The sequence below is a fragment of the Leopardus geoffroyi genome, chromosome C3 (genome assembly GCF_018350155.1).
Source record: "Leopardus geoffroyi isolate Oge1 chromosome C3, O.geoffroyi_Oge1_pat1.0, whole genome shotgun sequence".
Classification (NCBI taxonomy): domain Eukaryota; kingdom Metazoa; phylum Chordata; class Mammalia; order Carnivora; family Felidae; genus Leopardus; species Leopardus geoffroyi.
In genome coordinates, this window is record NC_059338.1 from 108,177,804 (window position 1) to 108,195,735 (window position 17,932).

At 37.2% G+C, this 17,932-nt stretch overlaps 1 protein-coding gene across 10 annotated transcripts in view; it reads right to left on the bottom strand.

Annotated features, from left to right (window-relative positions):
- VPS13B (vacuolar protein sorting 13 homolog B) overlaps positions 1-17,932 on the bottom strand; it is an 811,203-nt gene that overhangs the window by 193,295 nt on the left and 599,976 nt on the right. For all 10 annotated transcript variants that reach the window (XM_045454090.1, XM_045454093.1, XM_045454091.1 and 7 more), the window contains one exon: positions 14,920-15,607. In XM_045454090.1, coding sequence (XP_045310046.1) covers positions 14,920-15,607 — 688 coding nt within the window. The remainder of the gene's footprint in view (positions 1-14,919; positions 15,608-17,932) is intronic.

Sequence of the window (17,932 nt, forward strand, 5' to 3'; positions counted from 1 at the left end):
ATAATGTAAATAGAGTGACAAGCAGCGATGACTACTTCATATGGAAGCTCCTTCAGACTTTGCTAGTTTTCTTCTCCATATTTATGAGACACCTATTTGAGCACAGGAAGCTCTCAAAAAAAGTAAGCTTCTGCTGCTGTAGATGAGCACATTTATGCTGTTGTCCCTAAGCCTAAGAAACAGGAGAAAGTAGTACCTTATTAGGAGTTGCAGAGTGGGGGAAATGGGTCAGAACAAATGACAAATTGCTCATAGCCATAAATCTTGTTGAAAGTCAGTAAGAATTCACTTCAATAAGGCATTGGTATTGACAAAGTTATATTATTTGTTTTTCTTCTGGGCTGACCTGGCCTCCAAAAGAAAATACTTCAACATATCATGTCACAAAGAACACCCAAAGAGAAGATTCAGAAAGTTTCCAGTCTGTTCACAGATGGATCAAGATCTTATTGGCTTTCACAGAGACTTGTTTCAGATTGTATTCTTTGTGCTTGTAGATTACTTTGCTCTTCTTCATAAACCTTCATTTCACTTAACTGCTTGGGAGGTCTTCCTCTGAATCTGATAAAAGTAGTCTTTGTTGTACGGCTGCTCATTATTTTTTAACCCTCAGCAAATATTCACAGAGTTAAGTATGTTTTGCGTAACATTTAAATTATACAAAATACAATAAAATACAACATGATTCATTGTGACCAACTCAAAATGAAACTTGGAAAATAAACTCATTTATTTCCTTTGCAATCTTCTACTTAACAAAAAGTTTGTTTTCTAAGCTCATACAGAGCAGCTGAATGCTACAAATTTTGTAAGCTTTATTCGATTCTACTTTATACTACTCTTGTTTTGCCCTACTATGTGGCAGGAAATTTCTTTGTCATAATTAAGCTGAATTTTTATTGAGGCTCCAATGAGAATACATTTCCCCACAGCTTTCAGTGATAATTTTCCCACTTTAAAGACGGACATAACACTGAATATTTAATGAAGTTCAGTCACTTTTACACCAGATATTTCTAAGTGTTAGCCATTGCAAAAATCAACGTTTCCGTTTCTTTTGCCATGTGAATAAAGAACTTTGAATTTTAAAAATCCCAATGCCAGAAGGAGTTGTTTATTTGAAAACTAAGCATCTCTTATAAAGAGGACTCGAAGGAGACTCTAAGCCACCATTATTTCTTCCTCACTCTCCCCATCTTCCCTAACAGTTGCTTTTATCAACCTCAGGTTTACAAAACAGTTGATAATCTGTGCCTCTTTCTGTTTTTTCTTAGCCACTTCTATGCTCAAGAACATTTCTATGAGGAGGAGGTTGGTTAAGGAAGGCAGAAAGCAAAGTTAGCCCAATGGTGACTTTCCCTGGCAGCTCCAGGCAAAGACTCTATTGTGGAAGATGCAAGTAACTACAGTTACAATAATGTTTTTGCCCCTTTGATTCAGTGTTCTCATGGTACCTTTGTCTTTTACATTTTTGTGGAAAATGAGTGCTAATGCAAATATGGAGCAATGTCAAGGATACAAAATTTTCCTATGGTGGACAGTTCTTATAAACTTGTCGTACTGGAAGAAATGTTATTAATTCAAATTTGGGGATGAGTGCTGAAAAATAAGCTTTTGATTAATGGGGTATCTCATTTTAACCATGTTTTCTCCAGTAGGTAAACAGTTTATCACCTTACTCCTGGTATTAGCTTCTTGCTGCTAATACAGCAAGATCCTGTTGGTTTGCAATCCTGGGTAATAAAATCCTGCTCTGTATTATCAACAACTTTTGAAATTACAGCATGCTTTCATTTGTAGTCCTGCAAATGTTATCATTCCTGAATCATTATGATTAAAATTAATGTGTTCCCTAAACTACTATTGCAGATTTAAATTTCAGTAACTTTCTGCTTTGATGTCATATTGCACTGAGTTTCCTTTCTGACAGTAGTAGTACATGATCAAAATATCGCAAGTTCCTCAGAAGCATAAAGTAAGTGCTTGTTATGATGTAGCACCACAAATAGCCTCAAGATTTACTTCTGTCTTCATTTTATCAGTTCCAGAAAGTCCAGAAGGATCTAATGTTTGGTTTCTTAAAAGAAATAAGACTAGGCTTTTATTTGCTTTTTATTTTTATTTTTTTTAATTTTTTTTTTTTTTGCAAAATCTTCAATGACGTGTTATGGATTACAAGTATTCTGTAGTCTGTCACAGTTAATGAGCCCAGACCTGTTCTGGGCTGCCACAGAACCAAAGTGGCATCTATGGTAGCTTAGGGAGACTGGTTCTCTTTGGTCTGAGGTACACAGGTTTGTTAAGTTTACGAAAAAACGTTTAAGTGACTTTTGGTGAACTCTTGAGGGACAACTGGCAGATAATAGGATACTGTCATATAGAAGAGGTTTACGAAATGGTCTGTCATTGACTTAGGATTTACTGAACACAGACAGCCCTACTTTCATTGAGCTTTCTCACATTTTGTTCTATGGGAGAGTTTACATCAGTTTATAACACAGTAGAAAATTCAGGGTAATGAAAAGAACATGAACTTTGGAGGCAGACAGATCTGGGTTTAAGTCCTGATTCCTTAAACTGGGTAAATTTAATTTTAACTTCACGGAGTCTCCAAAATGGGGACAATCCACGAGATTGTGGGTTGTTGAGAATATTATATCAGATAATATATATAACATGGTTAGTACGGGACACGTCATGGTAAAAGTTCAATAACGGTTAATGTTTTGTTTCTAAAACACAAACTTTAAACAAAATACAGGAGTATGTATGTGTGGTGCTTTCAAGTGTCTACTCCTAGTTTTTGTTTTTGCTTTTTAATTTTGAAAAATCTTTTTTTTTATCACTGATCTGAATTAAGAGGAAGATAATGGGTAAAATATAAAACTCTTTGTTTATTAGTGGAAAGTATACCCAATTTTGATCTTAAAAACCAGTAATAAGTTTACTTATATTTAATTCTTAAAATTATTACTAAGGTTTAAAATACTTGCCAATGTACTTCTCTATTAAATTCTCCTGGCTGAGGAGAAATTATAGATCTGACAATTTCTCTGCACTGCGGTTCTGATAATTATCAAAATTATATTCTTGTGTTCTTTTCCACCCCTTAGAAATATTTGGCCAATGTATGAATCAAGGAAGTAAATAATCTGCAAACCAAACAGACTCTTTTCCATTTTTTAAACTAGAAGTTAGAGACTCCTTTTAGTAAGTCTGGGTATATCAACTTTTATACAAAGAAAAGACTGAAACGACACAATGTCCAATAAACGTGGCTAGTGCATCAGAATTTAAATTTCACACAGCTTTCTTTTGTTAAGGAAGATCAAGCAGAGTTCACAGCCAGAGTAGAAAGGGAGAAAATACTTAAAGAAGAAGCAGAGTAGTAGGTGAGGGTTTAGAGATTCCCTACTCTCCCTTCCTCTTTCCAAGTTCCTGACAAGATGTTCCCAGATGGTCTTTTAGCTTCATCCTTTTGTGCCCAGCCAAGAATACACAAACGTGTTTCTTCATAGAACTTGAATAAAATTTAAAGCAAAGTGTTTTTGGAGGATCTAGATCTATTTGCCTCTATCTATGAAATTAATATTGTTTAACCTCCAAAGGGACCTCTTTCAGAAGCCACTGTTGTGCTTGATTAGGCTGCACTCAACGGCTGGCAGTGTAACTCCCTGCAGTGAGAGGTCAGGATCAGAACAGTCACCTTTTAGCCACTGTATATAAAAAAGGCAAAGATACATATAGACCTACTGGGTTTCTCCTATTTTCTATATTTCTTTATGATCCTTAGTTTAAATGGCATCTTTTTCCTCTTTTTTAATGTAGCCACAGAAGCAAATGTGGTCCATAAAACCCTCAAAATGCCTGAAAATTAAACTGTGAAGGAACCTAGATCCATAAAACACAGTAACAATTCACTGTCAGAACAGCAAACCCCCCAAGAAACCAATTCTAAATTGCTGTGGATGCAAAGTAAGTGCCGCCATGTCCTTGCTGATATCCAGGCATTTGGCTAACTCCGTAAGCACTTTTTCCCATGCTCTGTCCCTTGTACGTACTAAGATTTGATAGGAAAGGGAAGAGGAAATTTCCTGGTTTGAAATCCCAAGCCTAGAGCCCAGAAGAGGAACAGGAAGGATTAACGTGGCCGCTGGGATGTGTGATCATCAGTGCCCATTAGCTCTTACTTTTCGAACCAAGTCTTCCATATCTTGCTAAAATAAAAGGAATTACATTACTTATATTTAATGATGCTAACCAGCAGATAATATGCAAAATATCATTTCAATGAATTCCTTTTAATTTATTTTCTGTGCTGCTTTGTGGTGTTCTTACTCTCTTTTCTCTTTGGTTGTTTTCATGTTAAATTCTAATGTGGGTTTCAGATGTTTTACATGACATTTGATTAAAATTCAATGCAAGTAAATATAGGGTGCTGTACAGAAAAAAATGTAGTCATATAAACCTATATATATCTGTAAGGAAGATCAAGTTAATCCCAATTTTAAACCTCTTGTCTGCTCTGAGCAAAGTCTTGGTTCTGTAACATTGAAAGCCAATTTAGTGGTTTTAAATGATTCCTTCCATTTCTCCTGTTAAGTAAATCCTGATGATCAAGATGGATGTCAAAAGGGCCAGAGCACTAGTCTTCCTCATGTTTAAAAAGATCCATTAAGCTCTTCCTTCTATTGCTAATAACTAAAGAAGCCCCACTTACAGTTGAACAATATTTCATAGTCCCAAGGCATTTCATAGATATCTCACTTGGAGCTAAGATTAAACTGTGAAACTACAGAGACCAGATATTATTATACCCATTTTAGAGATAAGGAAACTAAAGCACCAAGTTTAGTTATTTGCATCAAAGAATCTTGGCTAATGAGTCAAGACTAAAAGTCAAAGTTTCTGATTTCCCTTCCAATATCCTTCCCTATATGTTAACTCTCCCTACTGGCTTGGTCACATCTTTTTTTTTTTTTTTGGTTAATGTTTATTTATTTTTGATAGAGACGGAGTGTGAGTGGGGTGGAGGGGGAAGAGAGAAAGAGAGAGGGAGAGGGAGGGAGAGAGAGGGAGAGAGAGAAGACATAGAATCTGAAGCAGGCTCCAGGCTGTCAGCACAGAGCCTGATGTGGGGCTTGAACTCATGGACCATGAGATCATGACCTGAGCTGAAGTCAGACGCTTAACTGACTGAGCCACCCAGGCACCCATGGGTCACATCTTATTTAACTTTCTCCCCACAACTCTCCCTGAGAGATGCTCTAGAGTTCCTCTCATTTAAGAGAACCACTTAGTGGCTGATTTCTGTCAATGTAATAATTTCACTTCATATTACTGGCCGGCAAGAAATGTTCCCAGCAGCTAAATTTTCAGATAAATGTTCAAGTTGTGATCATTATGACATTAAAGTCACAGGTTAATTCTAAGCCTTTCCAGAGACATTAGCAAAACCTTTAGTTCTGAAGAGACATGTAATTCAATCCTTCTCTTTTAGTCACAATAACTAAATGAAATCAAGATATGATTTATGAGGTGTAAGAAGGCAGTTTATGATTTTCCAACTGTTGGTTTACTCAGATGTCTCTGGCACATTTTCTGCAGACCTATTCAGGAAAGGGTAAAGAAGCCAATTACTGTAACTGAAAATTTTCAAACTACACAATAGCTATAAATTGAACTAAAATGACGTGAATGCTTTTGGCTGATTACAACCACTATTTTTAAACTCAGATTAAAGATGTTAACAGTGATGATAAAAACAACAACAACAGTATTAACACATACGGAGCTCTGTGCTACACACTCAGCTAAGAGCTTCATATACATCATTTCATTCTCACATCGACTCTAGCAGATCACTACCAGTGTTCCCCCTGTATTCTAGATAAGGGGCCAAGGCTGAGAAAGAGGAAATAACTTGTCCAAGATCACACAGTTGTTAAGCAGCAGACCTGGGATTAGAACTCAGGACTGGCTGACTCCAAATCTTGAGCTCTTATTGAACTCTTCCATGTTTGCCTCTTAATTAGAGCTGAAGTCATAGATGCAAACTTGTATAAAACTTTAAAATGTAGAAGGTCTCCTATACTAGAGATACCATGTTGTGGATAGTTCTGTCATACACAGAAGTGTGTTATTACCCACTCTTTCAGTACGGATTCTAATCAACTTTAATTTCTCTATTTTAGTCTAGCTGATGCCTGAAAAATTACAATAAGTAAAGAAGTTGCAGGAGAGATGAGGTAATTGTCTTCAAATTGGTTTGTGGGTTCCTGGCAAGCAATGAGTAACAAGCTACTGGACTGTCTGTGTGCTGAGGAAGTACAGGGGTTGGTTAAATTCCCTCAGAATGGTTCAACTCCTTTACAATTGAGCAGATGGCAGTCATTTCTTCAAAAACAAACAAAAAGCCCCAAACAAACAAGAAGAAAAATGACTTTTTAAGTCTGCCTTGGGCTGCATAGTCAAGATATGAGGCAACTTCAAATCTGGATTCCATTACCTTAAACAAAATAAATACCAATTTTTAAATATTTATAAACACAACTAATACGATTATGTTAAAAACAACTACATTCATCTTTATTTAAATGAGAACTGCCAATATTACAGCTGCTACATATAAAGGTGCTGGCAGAAGATCTCGTTTCTGTTAGATGTTGCTTCAGGTAAGAGGGACATGGAAAAGCCCACTGTCACATTATTTTAATATTTTAAAAAGAAACTTGTTAACTTGCAGATGTACTGTCTACCTGGACTGAATGGAAGATCACTCATAGGTTACTATAAATATCAAGAGTCATAAAAGAAATGCAAGTTGATAATTTAGGCTTTAGATAACCTGCTGTTATTTAAACTAGGGCGAGTAAAGCAAATGACCACACACACACACACACACACACACACACACACACACACACACACTTGCAGGTAGAGCTGGCATAATTTAAGATCACTAAATTATGCAGACTGGCGATGATGCTTTATTAATCTTTCAAATTTATAAGCAGTTGTTACCGGTTCTATATCACTTCAGGTTTCTAAAAAAAAGAGGCAGGTATAGGTATAAATATAGATTCCATTTATCATGTATTCTGGGTAGCCTCTCATAGAATTTAGGTTTTTAAATATGTATATGCATAAGTGGTATATATAATATACACACGTATATTTATCAGTCACATGTGCTGAGAAGGCAGACTGACATGAGGGACAATGAATTTCACAGCATTTCTTCTTCTAATTTGATTTTATAATATATGAAAGGATATCCCTCAGGAACAGAGAAAGAGAACACTATTACCACCCTTTGAGTATGTGGACATGTTCTTTGCTTAACGGTGACATGTGCAGAATCAAGTTAATGCTGACAACTCCCTGGGAGCAGTTTATTCATTACAGCATATTAACCGATCTGTGTCACAGATGTAAAGATATTAAAATATCACTTTTGGAGGAAATCCTGTATTAAGTTTCTCAGAAGACCATGTCTCTGCTAATAGACTAGATAATAATTTTATTATTTTAAAATTGAAGGACGTCTGGTGCCAGGCAAAGTTGTAATAAGCTCACTTCAACCTAACTCTCCTGCTGCTTACAATAAAAAACTCGAGAGAGAAAATACAAAAAAAAAAAAAAAAAAAAAGGCCTGAGGGCTCTAAAAAGCAAACAAGAACAATGTAGACTGGGGAGGAGAGTCGAACTTGCAGATAGGACTGCTACGGTGGTGTTTCTCAATTTGTTTTGTTTTTCCTCTTTTCTCTCACAACTTTGACTTGAAAGTGAGTCTTGGGTTGTGGTGCACAGTGATGGCAAGAACAGTCAAACGTCCTTATGTCTGGGAATTAAGGCCTCTGTGATTTCAAGAGTGTAGGAAAACCTGCTGTCTTTTATACTTCTTTTTTGTCTCCTGGTTTTGCTCCAAGGGTGGCTACAGTGTGTGTGTACGTGGGGGGTGGGGGCAGGTCCTGCAGTGGCTGTGCTGTGTTAGCAGCGTCAAAGCATTTAAGACTTTAGCAGGTATTATAACTATGTTTCATGAGGTAAGGTAAACATGCTTAAAACGAGTAGAGATATAGAAGTTCTCAGAAGAGAAACAGAAACCATAGAAAAAAACCAAATAAAAATTTTAGAACCGGAAAATTCAATAGAAATTATCGGGGCGCCTGGGTGGCGCAGTCGGTTAAGCGTCCGACTTCAGCCAGGTCACGGTCTCGCGGTCCGTGAGTTCGAGCCTGGGCTGATGGCTCAGAGCCTGGAGCCTGTTTCCGATTCTGTGTCTCCCTCTCTCTCTGCCCCTCCCCCGTTCATGCTCTGTCTCTCTCTGTCCCAAAAATAAATAAACGTTGAAAAAAAAAAAAAAAAGAAATTATCTAATATGAAGTACAGAGAAGAAAAAAGAAAATAGGAAAAAAGAAACAAAAAAAAGAATGGAGTCTCAGGGATCTGTGGAATAATATAAAAAGTTTAATGCTGGTGTCCAAAAAAGATTGGTGCAGAAAAACATTTAAAGAAATAATAGCTTAAAAGTTCCCGAATTTAGTTTTAGAAAGCATACAGTTACAGAGTTAAGGAGGCCAGAAAACCTCAAACAGGATAAATTCAAAGAAATCAAGCCCAGACACATTATAATCAACCTACAGAAAACCAAATATCAAGAAAAAAATCTTGAAAGCACCTAGAGAAAATCAACACGTTACATATACAGAAACAATGACTGTGATTACCATGGATTTCTCATCAGAAAGCACAGAGGGAAGAAAACAGTGGAACAATAAGTCTAAAGACCCCACTGGAAAAAACTATTAGAAGTAATGAAGTCAGTAACATTTCAAGATAAAAAATATATAAAAATGTGTATGTGTTATGTTTCTATACACTAAAAATGAAAGCAGCAAAAAGAGAAATCAAGAAAACAATCTTGATTTACAAATGCATACAAAAGAATAAAGTACCCAGGAATAAATTTAACCAAGGAGGTAAAAGACCTGTATATCGTAAACTATAAGACACTGATGAAAAAAACTGAAGATGATGCAAATAAATGGAAAGATATTCCATGCTCACAGACTGGATGGATTAATATTATTAAAATTCCGTAATCCCCAAAGCAATCTGCAGATTCAATGCAATTCCTATCAAAATTCCAATGACATTTTCACAGAACAAATAATCCTCAAATTTGTATGAGACTACAAAAGACCCCGAACAGCCAAAGCAATCCTGAGAAAGGAGAACAAAGCCAGAAGTATCAGGGTCCCTGATTTCAAACTATACTACAAAACTACAGTAATGAAAACAGTATGGCATTGGCATAAAAACAGGTACATAGATCAATGGAATAGAATAAAAACCCCACACATATATGTTCAAGTAACGTTCAACAAAGGAGGCAAGAATATACAATCGGGAAATGATAGTCTTTTTAGTAAATTGTGTTGGAAAAATTGGACAGCTACGTGCAAAAGAATGAAACTAAACCACTATCTTACACCATGTAAAAATCAATTCAAAACAGAGTAGACTTCGATGTAAGACCTGATATTATTAAATTCCTGGAAGAAAACATAGCTGGTAAGCTCCTTGATATCAGTCTTAGTGATGTCTTTTTTGATCTGACTCCAGAAACAAGTGAAACAAGAACAAAAATAAACAAAGGCCTAACTACATCAAGCTAGAAAGTTTCTGCACAATGAAGGAAATCATCAACAAACTAAAAAAACAACCTACTGAATGGGAGAAGACATTTGTCAATGATATGTCCAATCAGGGGTTAATAGCCAAAATACATAAAAACTCTTATAACTTCACAAAAAAGCAAATAATCTTTTTATGATATGGGCAGAGGATCTGAATAGACATTTTCCTAAGAAGACATACAGATGGCCAACAGGCATATGAAAAGATCCTCACCATCACTAATCATCAGGGTAATGAAAATCAAAACCACAATGAGATATCACTTCACACCGTGGGAATGGTTATTATCAAAAAGACAAGAAATGACTAGTGTTAGTGATGATGTGGAGAAAAGGGAACCTTTGTCCACTGTTAGTGGGAATGTAAATTGGTGCAGCCACTATGGAAAAGAGCATGAAGGTTTTCAAAAAGTTAGAGCTACCATTTGGGGCATCTGGGTGGTTCATGATCTCATGCTTTCTAAGTTCAAGCCCCACGTCGGGCTCTGCACTGACAGCATGGAGCCTGCTTGGGATTCTCTCTCTCTGCTCCCTCCCCCGACTCACGCTCTCTCTCAAAATATATAAATAAACTTTTAAAAAAAGTTAGAGCTACCATATACATACACACACCCCACCCACACACTGGAATACTATTCAGCCATTAAGATGAATGAAATCTTGCTACTTGTGACAACATGGATAGACCTGGAGGGCTATTACGCAAAGTGAAATAAATCAAGCAGAGAAAGACAAATATCATATAATTTTACTTATATGTGGGATCTAAAAAACAAAACAAAATAAAACCTAGACTCATAGATACAGAGAATAGGCTGGCAGCTGCAGAGGGCAGGGAGGTTGGGAGGGCCCTAATGGGTGAAGGAAATTAAGAAGTACAAACTTCCAGTTATAAAATAAATTAAGTAATGGGGGTATAATATACAGCGTGGGGAATATATTCAACAAAACTGGATTAACTTTGTAAGGTGACAGATGGTAACGACTTACTATGGTGACCATTTCACAATGTAAACAAATGTTGAATCACTATGTTTTTATACCTGAAACTAATACTGTATGCCAATTATATCTCAATAAATAGAGTATAAATATGGCAGAAAGATGTAATATGTTATCTCTTTCATTTTTAACTTATGATGGCTTTAACTTTTCCTGGATCTTTCTTAGAAAGTTAGCTTCATGACGACACCCCTTTTTATCCTTCCAATCAAGACACTGCAATGACTCTTTCACTTTAGAATCCAGAAATGAAACCGGCCACCTCAACTCTTCTCTTCCCCCTGAATGTTAACATTATAGGCATTCTTATCTTTCTTTTTTTTCTTACCCACATGATTACAGGGCTTCAAAAGAATCCTGAAACAGAACAGTCTTTTCTTTAGGATGGAAAAGTGCTACAACAAGTGTTCCTAGCTTACTAAATTGATAATGGGACTTGTACAGTTCACTCAAAGGGACCAATTTAAAACAGAAATTCCCTGGATCAGCTTTAAAAAATAACTTCATTAATATTTAATAAAATTTATGCATTTAAAACACTGAATAAACGAATTAGTGCTCCACTAGAATGTCAAAAGAAAATCTGCATCTTTAAGACAAGTCAGAATACATTTTATTCTTATAGGGTACTCACAGAAGTCAACTCCCTGAGGCCAAAGCAGTATAAATATTTTTAGAAAGGTGAGTATGGGAAGATGAATTCCAAATTAGAGAATAATGAAGCTTTAGAACTGGAATGGACCTTGTTAATATCTATTATAATCACCACATTTTACAAATAAGAAAACAGAAACTCGAGAAAGTAAATTGCCTGGTTAAGATCACTCTGCTAATTACTGGCAAAGCTAATATTAAATTCCTGGTTCCCAGTTTGGTAATCTTTTTGCTGTATAATCATAATAGCTAAAGCAGTAGAAGTGAACATTTATTCGGGCCTACTAGCTGCTTGACAATGTTAAGTACTTTCATGAATTACCTATTTTCAGTTTTACAACTGCCCTATAGATAGGTATACATCTTGTAAACAACAGAGCTAGAATTAAAACTTAGGTTTGTCATAATACCAAGAGAGGCAGTACTGTGTAGTCATATCACGACACATTTAACATACAAAAATCCACCAGTTAAAACATTACAGAGGGAACCATTTGCATATCCTGGCCTGGACAATGAAGGCTGACAGAGAATTGTGGATTCACGTCTTTCTCTTTACTCCAGGGATCCACTGAGAGACCAGACTTAACAAGTCCAATAAATCTTGTTTTGAATTTTAGTTCTGCTTATTGCTATGTCTGTAATCGTGGACAAGTTACTTAACTTCTGCACACTTTAGTTTCCTCTTCTTTAAGATGGGATTATATATAGCATTTCATATAGAGTTGTTACAAGGATTAAATGAGAAAATACATTTAAAGAAATTAGTACACTGTCTGGCACAGAATGAACATCCAATAAATGCTAGTTGCTTCTTTAATTTTTTTAGCTATCATATTTTAACTACTTACTTTCTTTTTTTTTTTTAATTTTTTTTTTCAACGTTTATTTATTTTTTGGGGGACAGAGAGAGACAGAGCATGAACGGGGGAGGAGCAGACAGAGAGGGAGACACAGAATCGGAAACGGGCTCCAGGCTCTGAGCCATCAGCCCAGAGCCTGACGCGGGGCTCGAACTCCTGGACCGCGAGATCGTGACCTGGCTGAAGTCGGACGCTTAACCGACTGCGCCACCCAGGCGCCCCTTAACTACTTACTTTCTGATAAAATTCATTAAAAAATTTTTTTTAACGTTTATTTATTTTTGAGAGAGACAGAGACAGAATGCTAGTGGGTTAGGGGCAGAGAGAGAGGGAGACACAGAATCTGAAGCAGGCTCCAGGTTCCGAGCTGTCAGCACAGAGCCCAATGCAGGGATCGAACTCATGGGCCGTGAGATCATGACCCGAGCTGAAGTCGGATGCTTAACCGACTGAGCCACCCAGGCGCCCCATGACAAAATTCGTTTTTAAGAAATGTGATAATTTATATTGATAATTCTTTTTGGGGTAATGTAAATGTCCAAGTAGACACATTTTGTGTAAAGAAAGGCATCTACAAGAATATTATGCAAAGGATGCTCCTTAGAAGGTATGTAAACCTTTTTCCTCCCACATAGGACCCCCTGTAGTGAACTGGCCCATCATCTTCACTCTAAGCTTCATCTACAGAATTTGGGTTCCATGTTGGTCTACATACAAGGATTTTTATTTTTTTTTTAATTCTTAACATTATTTTTAAGATTTTATTTTTAAGCAATCTCTAAACCCAGCATAGGGCTCAAACTCACAACCCTGAGATCAAGAGTCACATGCTCCACTGACTAAGCCAGCCAGGCACCCCCAAGGAGTTTTTTTAAACAAAAAATAGTTTATTATTTCAACCTAAGAACTGATTATAATTCAAATGCACAGCTTTGATATGAGCCCTGATAATTTCACTGAACTCAGTATCAGTATCTCGTAGTAGAGGCCACTGAAGCTACCAGCCTATAAGCAACTATGGCTGAAAGAACTTAAGGAGTGCCTTGGAATTAAGACTTATTTTCCCATTCCTGCACATAGTTTTGGCCAATGCTAAGCAGACTCCCAAACAGGTATCAGGTATATAGGCATGAGTCCTTGAATCACATGAGACATCAATCACAGTACCATTCCCATCTTCAGTGCCCCTGATGGACCTATTGTATTTCCTATTGTATTATGTACTCAGTAAATGAGAACGTGTTTGAGGAAGGGACGTAGTGGTTACTGGCAAATGTTTAAAAACTGGCTCTCAGAGCAGGAGAGCTGACTGACAGGATTTGCCCATCCATGTGGCTAAATATCCTCACCATCGCTGATTTAAACTACCAGTGGTTTAACATCTATCTTTCAAAGTTCCTAAAAACTTTAACGATTGGCTCTTGCAAGCCAGTCTGAGCTAGTTCCAGCAGCACATCAATGGAGAGAAGGCTAGGATGCAGTCTAGGAGGTAACCCTAGGTTGTTCTTCCTTAGCAACTGGCTAGTTACCCTTTTCCAAAGTAGAGGACTTGTACTACACTTGAGCAAGAGCCAAGGGCTCCTCTGACCCTACTTCCTTGGCCTGAAATGAATCCTAATCCTCACACCTGCCATCTACTCTCCAGGAGCCTGCTGTGTAAAATGGTTCTCCTTTATGCTAAGAACAAACCAGCTTGACTTCCAGATTGGACAAATTCTCCAAATGCCTCACTGCTGGCTTCCATCTGCTAGATGGGACCACCTGATAGCAATAAAAATGCCTGATTTATACCTGAGCTTGCTAGGACCTTCTTCCAGTACTGAATCTTAGATGGCCAGCTACCCCTTCCAGTTCTCCAGCCAAATCTCCGATTCTACCTCAACACAGGGAAAAAGTCTCTATACTCTGACCCCGTTTCCATTAGCCCTTGTTACTATCAGCGATTATGTTTTAAATCCAAACCCCTGATCGCTTCCTACTCTTAAAAGGCAACAACCTTCAGAAGTTCAATATAATTATTATAATGTAGGAGGATGTTCTCTGGTTATAAGAAAGGTATGGATGGAGAAACAAGAGCCAATTGGCAAATACCGCTAATAAATGTGTTTCTTATACACGTATAAACATCTTTAAATGATCTTACCTTACTCATAAACTTTCTCAAATACATTTAATATAATGCTGTTACAGCAAGATGATTAGATCAAAAGAATACCAAAACAATAAACTTCATTTTCTAAGGTTTTTTTTTTTTCTTTCATCCAATGGACTTTCTGTTTACAACAGCCCCTTTTCCTCTTGTTTTGTTTTCAACCTGAACAGCTGCATTAATATGGAAAGCATACCCAGGGGCCATTAATATGAAAAAAAGCTTTACTTCCCAATCACTGGAAATTCTTAAGCATTTCTATAGGCCAGAAAGAACCCCTGTTTCATTCAGCTCTTGAAAAAAGAAATGAATATTCAGAGGCACGGTAAGAACACTGGGGCTAAACCTTGATACATTTCAAACATTTACTTAAACATGATTCAGCTGTGGGACGTGAACTTTACATATTTACATATTCCGCAGAGAAAAGGAGTCTCGTCTGGTCTGCCAGCTGTTTTCTGTTTGATCAAGCTTGATACGTTGGGAATAAAACTCACTATGTAGTAGTAGTAGTTATTAGCACTCCAGTAAAGCTGAAGACTCTTACCTGTACACTTGTAATCAGAGGCTACCCCTTTAAGCACAGCGTCAAAAATGGATATTTCCACTCTCTGCTTTCTGTGGTGACAACTTAGAAGCAAGGAAGGCTGGGACACAATAAAGTACAAAAAAGGTTCCAGCTGCAAGTCACCGGCTCCTCTTCGTCCAGGCTGCCGAACGATAGTTATACCAAGTGCCTGTCTAGCAGATGACCTCGTGGATGCATGAAGGCTTTCGAGAGAGATGACCCCTATTTTCTTCCCCGAAGGAAAAGATACGCTGCTGCTGAAGAGATCTTCTGCTGTTACGGTAGAAATACATGGCTGGCTGGGCTTAGCAACATCTGAATCAACTTCTGGGAGATTTAATGAACTCTTGCCTGGTTTTTCATCATCCTTATGTTCTTGGGATTTTGATTTGGGTATGGCCGTACAGGAATAGGTCATTAGTGAGATTCTACTTGCGGTAATAAATACGTCAAAGGGAATAAAATTGAGATTTTTTACAATTGATGACTGGCGTGAGGGACGGGCGATGCGATGCTGACTGGTACCGCTGTGCTGCTCTATTTGTACTATTCTGATCTTAACGCTGTCACTGCCAATTCCACTATCCTGAGCACCACTGTACCGAGATGAGGTTTCAGCCACGTTTCCATCAAACGTATCCATTTTTTTCTGTTCTTGCTTAGAGATCTGTAAGGAAGAATAAAATATTTTAAACTAGTTACATCCCAAGTGTTATTATATAAAGGACGTTATATAAATATGTTGTTAAAATGGCTCTAGTATTACCTATATCAGAGTAATCCTAAAAATCAAGTAACCATTCAAAAAATTATTCATATTAAAATGCCGAGGAAATACTTGAGAAAAAGCATCAAATGTGCATTTCTATTATTAACATACACCTTTGAGTATATTTTGAGTCAGACCTCCTGTCTCTGGACTAATACTAACAGTAGTATGGATTTAAAAATGCCTCTTTAAAGAATATATTAGTCTTCTTGACAGTGATTTTTTTTCAAGTAGTGTAATAAACTCGTATTTCCAAATCATGATTACTATCGGTTGAAATTCTATTTTAGGTAGAAGTAGCTTATACTGTTTACCCTTGTCATTATAGAATTAATTTCTAAGTTTTTGGATAGGAGGAAAGAGAGGGAAAAGTCAGCAGTCTTAAATAATGAAGGAAAAGAAAAGAAAAAGTGTATTTTATTAAAAATGAAGTTCATTTTTCTCTACAATAGGACTTGAACCAAGAGTATATACATAATTGATGAAGCAAAATACAAGTAAGTAAAGCCCCTGAAGGTGGATTCTTCTTTTGTGCACTAAAGGCTACTTATTCGCAAAAATTTCTATCCACCACTCCCCGTGTGGAGAACAAAGGACAATTTGGTGGCAGTGGCAGTTCCCATCACTGTGGCAGCACAGCACCGAGACCTCTAGTTTGCTCCTCTGCTCCCCTTTCTTAGGTCCTGCCAACCATCAGTTTGTGAGATGCTACTCGAGACCTAGATGTTTCATTTGCTTTTTTATCCAAGTAACACAGATTCATTAAAGAAGCCATGGACAATCTGAGGAAAAACCCAAATCCTCCCGACTATCACTTATCACCAAACATGACCAATGGTAATATTTTAGTGTACTTCCTTTCAGTATTTTTTTCTCCACCTGTACAAAGGTCCCACCTGCCTTCGGTCCCCTTATGGTTATGATCATACCATAGAGACAAAGTATATCCCAGTTTTTAAAAATGCTAATATACTCTTCATAAATGCTGTTTTAAAAGGCTGCATAATATTTCATTTAGTGTTAGGAACATTTGTTCAACCATTTTCATATCATTGAACATTCCAGGTTAAAAAAAAATTTTTTTTTTAATGTTTATTTATGTTTGAGAGAGACAGAGACAGAATGCAGGTGGGTTAGGGGCAGAGAGAGAGGGAGACACAGAATCCAAGGCGGGCTCCAGGCTCCAAGCTGTCAGCACAGAGCCTGATGTGGGGCTCGAACTCACGAGCTGTGAGACCATGACCTGAGCCAAAGTCAGAGGCTAGACCGACTGAGCCACCCAGGTGCCCCGGAACATTCCAGTTTTTAATTTTTGTCAATAAACATGTGTGGAAAAACACTTAGTATTTCCTTAGAAAAGGCTCTTAAAAGTGGAATTACTACGTAAATGGTATAAAAAAGTTTAAGGTTACTGAATATTGTCAACACCCTTCCAAAAAGGCTACATTAATTTATATTAGCACCAGCAATGGAAAAATACTCCCCAATGTACTGGGTATTGCTTATCATTTCTTAGGCTTCTTTAATTTAATTGATAAATATAGTATCATTTTTCCACATGGTACAAATTATTATGAGTTGCTTATGAAAATGTTGAAGGCTGTTAACTAATTCAAGACAGTGATGTAAGAGACACTAGAATTTTATTTTTTTATTAGAATTTTAAAAATATTTCTTGCAAGTTGATTTTAAAATAGCTGAAGGAGACATATTGTTATCAAAGTCCAACAAGAACTATCTGAGGCAAAAACAACTTAACCCTGTTTTTTTAAAAAATTTTTTTTTAACGTTTATTTATTTTTGAGACAGAGAGAGACAGAGCATGAACGGAGGGGGGGGGGGCAGAGAGAGAGGGAGACACAGAATCGGAAGCAGGCTCCAGGCTCTGAGCCATCAGCCCAGAGACCGACACGGGGCTCGAACTCAGGGACCGCGAGATCGTGACCTGAACTGAAGTCGGACGCTTAACCGACTGAGCCACCCAGGCGCCCCTTAACCCTGTTCTTTGAAGATATCATGTACTCTTAAGCCATTCTATCTGTGTGGTGCTCTTTCCTGCCTGGAGAGGCCCTTCTGAGCTCCTGGTAGCTGGCAAATATTTAGCTATCCATCAAGACTCAGAACAAATGACACTTGTCTGAGAATTATTCTCTCATTCTTTTTCTGCTTGGTGAGCCTAGCACTTTACACATACTTCGATTTTTTCTCCTAAAATGTTCTGTG